Source organism: Postia placenta (genome assembly GCF_002117355.1).
Source record: "Postia placenta MAD-698-R-SB12 unplaced genomic scaffold POSPLAscaffold_18, whole genome shotgun sequence".
NCBI lineage: Eukaryota > Fungi > Basidiomycota > Agaricomycetes > Polyporales > Adustoporiaceae > Rhodonia > Rhodonia placenta.
The window spans coordinates 486,905-491,389 of NW_020169849.1; the positions used below are offsets into that span (position 1 = coordinate 486,905).

Sequence of the window (4,485 nt, forward strand, 5' to 3'; positions counted from 1 at the left end):
ATTCCGCTATACAATATCGACGGCACCCTAAACAAAGACGGAAGCATCTCGGAAGTAGCAGTGCTACAGATGCACATAGGAGAACACGTCAAGAAGACAGTGTTTACGGTCACGGACATTGGTCCAGAGGATGTGATCATTGGGTTGGATTGGCTACGCGAGCACAACCCCGAAATTGACTGGGAGAAAGGCTCCCTCAAATTGTCGCGATGCCCGGAAACGTGCAGTACCAGAAGGACTGGTCGAATGGAGCAAGCAGCGACTGCGCGTGATACGGGGGTCAGGCCCACGGCGTGCAGGCGTTCGCCGAAGTCCAAACGGTCAGTTATAGGCGCTTGCCGGAGTAAGGTACTCCCGGACTTCGAACCTGAAGAAGATCCAGTGGAAGTAGAGTGGGACGAAGCCGACTTGATTGAGGCCTGGGAGCAAGGTATTACACTCCCTGGTGCCCCTCAGCTGTTCGTCGCAGCAGGACATACGCACGTCCCAGCACCTCACGCGTCGTCAAGCGTGATGGTCGCTATTCCTGGCTCGCTTTGACTTCCGCATCACGCACAAGACCGGAACGTCGAATGGAAAGGCTGATACCCTGTCGCGACGATCAGACCATCAGATCGGCGATGAGGACGATAACACCGATCAGGTGGTTCTCAAGCCCGAGTGCTTCCGCATCGCCTCCGCCAGGCGCGGCCATGCCTCGGTGACAGCCAACCAGTCGCTTCTGAAGCGCATCAGGGAATGTTCGGAGAAGGATCGGGAGGTGGCCGAGGCACTTGAAAAGGTGCAGGACCTCGGGCCGCCCCGGCTGCAAAGGGGTTTTGAGGAGTGGAATGCCGAACAAGGACTTCTGCTGTTCCGCGGGTGCGTGTATGTCCCAAAGAACGCAGAGCTCCGGCGGGATATAGTCAAGATCCACCACGACTCGCCGATCGCCGGTCATGGCGGTCGTGCCAAAACCCTGGAGCTTGTGTCGCGGAATTACTGGTGGCCTGGGATGTCTAAATTCGTCAATGAGTACGTAAGCACCTGCGATGTGTGCAACCGTACCAAGACATTCCCAGCCAAACCCCAGGGTCTGCTGAAGCCGAACGAGATCCCCGAGCGCCCGTGGCAGATCATCACCACCAATATGATCATCGGCCTGCCGAAGTCCGATGGATTCGACTCGATCCTGGTCACCGCCGACCGCTTTACCAAGCAGGTCCACTTCTCAGCCTGTCACGAGACCCTGACGGCAGAAGGTGCGGCCGACCTGTACATCCGCGATGTGTTCAGGCATCATGGAGCCCCAGCCAAGGTCATATCAGACTGAGGTCCCCAGTTCGCTTCGAAATATCTCCATGTGGTGTACAAGGAACTTGGGATCGAGCCGGCGCTGTCCACAGCGTTCCACCCCCAGACAGACGGCCAGACTGAGCGCTGGAATCAGGAGATCGAGCAGTACCTGCGTGCCTTCACAAGCCACAGGCAGGATGATTGGGCAAAGCAGTTGCCGCTCGCGGAATTCGCACTGAACAACCGAGTTCACTCTGTGACCGGGCACTCCCCATTCTTCCTGCATCAGGGGTACCATCCTGAGATCCAAGTGTGGATCAATCCGATGTCGGCAATGCCTGCAGCCGCTGATCGGCTCAAAATCCTGAAGGAGATTTGCGATGATACGCGTTCTGCGCTTGAGCTTTCAGCCAAGCGTATGAAAGTGTACTACGATAAGCACATGCAAGAAGCACTGGTCTTCGTGCCAGGGGACAAGGTCTGGCTCAACGCTCGGAACCTTAAGCTGAAACAACCGAGCAAGAAACTCTGTCCCAAGCGCCTTGGACCATATGCCGTGCGGCGAAAGCTCGGAGACCTGGATTACGAATTAATCCTACCAAAGTCGGTGCCGGTACACCCGGTGTTCCATGTCTCCTTGCTTAGCAAGTACACGCGTAGTGATATCCCGGGCCGGGAGCCGGAGGAGCCGCCTGCGATCGAGGTTGAGGGCGACGAGGAGTACGAGGTTGAACGGATCAAGGACTCGAGGATCTTCCGGCGTCAATTGCAGTACCTTGTCAAGTGGAAAGGTTATGACGACTCGCATACGTCATGGGAACCGGCGCGCAATGTTGCCAATGCGCCGGCCCTTATAGCCGACTTCCACTGGAAGAACCCAAACGCCCCTCGTCGACTCAATGCTGCTACATTTGGTGGTCTCAACTTTCAGCCAATGCCTTCGCCGCTGACTGAAGCACGCTGCCGCTCCGGTTGGGAGATGGGCAAGGGCGCCTCACATGAGGTCATGCGCTGTTAAGGGGGGGGTAATGTCACGAGTTGGTACGGCGTCTAGCCGTTTTTTAATTTTTCCTTTTCGCGGGCTCGAACCTGCGACCTCTGTACCACCTGCCTGATATGGACGCGTTGTTATCTACTATTAGATTAGATTAGATGGGCGGCAGCGCACGGCACAGCTCGGGCTCCGCTGACGCAGCCGCTCTGACTCACCGGCCCTCGGGGCTGCGTCGGCATGCTGTGCACGGACCAACTGCACACGGACCAACGCGCACAGCCTGCCCTAATCTCCCCATGTATATAAACCGGCCTCTGCTGCCCTAGGGACCTCAGTTTCGACCTCTTGTCCCTAGGTCAGTAAGCTCCTTTGTATCCTTTACTTACCTGTACTAACTAATACATTTCTTGTCCCTAGCCTTAGGTTTGAGCGTTGCTCACCATCGCTTTGGTAAGAACCAGTCAAACGCCCCCAGCTTTCAGGTTTTCCTCTGTCGCTCGACCTCAAGTCGCGACAATCTCTGTATGGCTGCACTTGTAACTCCGAGACCTTGTTGGTAGATGCCTTCGCGAGCAGAAAGCACGAGATCTCGAACACGAGATGTCCATGTCCTGATGATACCAGGGGCCTCCCGACAGCGGAGATCATGCTTGTAGCCCATTTTCCAAAGGTCAGTCTTAAGTGTGAGGCATCGTGGACAAGGACATTGGCCATTGTCCCTCAATGTAGCGATTAAGACTCTGCAGCCATATTAGGTTCACGTATAACGTGATATACTCATGTACGTACTTTTTGGGATAATCAGCTGAATATGTGAATATTCGAGGATAAACCCGTCTCCAGACACCATCAGCACATTGGATGACGATGCCATGCTTGTATGCATGCACGAAGTCTGCATCAAGTAGGTGCTTCCAGATCGCATGAAAGAGTTCACGGCAACAATGTGTGAGTAGCGCAGAACTCTTCTCTCCTGCATTGCTGCGAAAAGAGTTGATGAATTCCTGCACCTTGTCGGGAAGCTAGATCAATGTTATTAACATACAAGCTAAATAAATGTTGAGTAAACACTCACGCTTGGAATATAGGCTACATGATGACCTGCGTGCTTACTCGGGCAAGCACGAATATATTTCGACAGATTGCCAAAATAAAGATAGATCGGCCACGCTTTTGCTGATCCAAAATTCGCAAGGCGCATTGAGTCAGACCAGAACATCAGTCCCGCAATCACTCGTTCTAGCTGACAGCCTGGCTCCGGAGGCTGCCTCTGAAGGTCGTCGTGTGCTTGAAGCCAAGCATCAGAAGTATAGAGCTCGTCATAGACACGTTCAGTGTGCGATGCAGATGTCGATTGCCAAAGGCGCTTGAAGGGAAAAAGATGAAATTGGCGAGCCAGGGGCTCTGCAAAAGCGGATCGAATTACACTGATAAGTGGCCGATTGTCGCGACTTGAGGTCTAGCGACAGGGGAAAACCTAAAAGGAGCTGGGGGCGTTCGACTAAGTCTCACCGAAGCGATGGTGAGCAGTGCTCAAACCTAAGGCTAGGGACAAGAAAGTGTATTAGTTAGTGTAAGGTAAGTAAGAGAATACAGGTGTCACGAGTTGACACGGCGTCTAGCCGTTTTTTAATTTTTTCCTTTTCGCGGGCTCGAACCCGCGACCTCTGTACTACCTGCCTGATACGGACGCATCATATCTACTGTATGATTAGATTAGATGGGGCGGCAGCGCACGGCACAGCTCGGGCTCCGCTGACACAGCCTCTCTGACTCACCGGCCCCCGGGGCCGCGTCGGCATGCTGCGCACAGACCAGCTGCGCACGGACCAACGCGCACAGCCTGCCCTAATCTCCCCATGTATATAAGCCGGCCTCTGCTGCCCTAGGGACCTCAGTTTCGACCTCTTGTCCCTAGGTCAGTAAGCTCTCTTGTACTTACTTATCTTTCCTTACTAACTAATATATTCTTGTCCCTAGCCTTAGGTTTGAGCCTCGCTCGCCATCGCTTCGGTGAGAATCAGTCGGACGCCCCCAGCCTTCAAGTTTTTCTCCAGTCGCTTGACCTCAAGTCGCGACATTAGGTCGAAACTCCCCAAGCTGCCGGCGTCCCCTCGGGACTCCCTATATTCACTTTCCTTTCCCACAGGTCGGGTGGTGCGCACCCCTACGATACTTCACGGTACATACGATACGTAGATAGCTTTACTATACAT

At 54.1% G+C, this 4,485-nt stretch overlaps 1 protein-coding gene across 1 annotated transcript in view; it reads right to left on the bottom strand.

Moving 5' to 3' along the window:
- The window catches only part of POSPLADRAFT_1050105 (hypothetical protein), a gene marked incomplete at both ends in the record, with an annotated part of 6,845 nt that extends 2,715 nt beyond the window's left edge, over positions 1–4,130 (bottom strand). The window contains 4 exons of the mRNA XM_024479912.1: positions 2,772–3,009; positions 3,059–3,234; positions 3,345–3,696; positions 4,048–4,130. Of these exons, the coding sequence (XP_024334250.1) occupies positions 2,772–3,009; positions 3,059–3,234; positions 3,345–3,696; positions 4,048–4,130 (849 nt within the window). The remainder of the gene's footprint in view (positions 1–2,771; positions 3,010–3,058; positions 3,235–3,344; positions 3,697–4,047) is intronic.
- Positions 4,131–4,485: the final 355 nt, after the last annotated feature.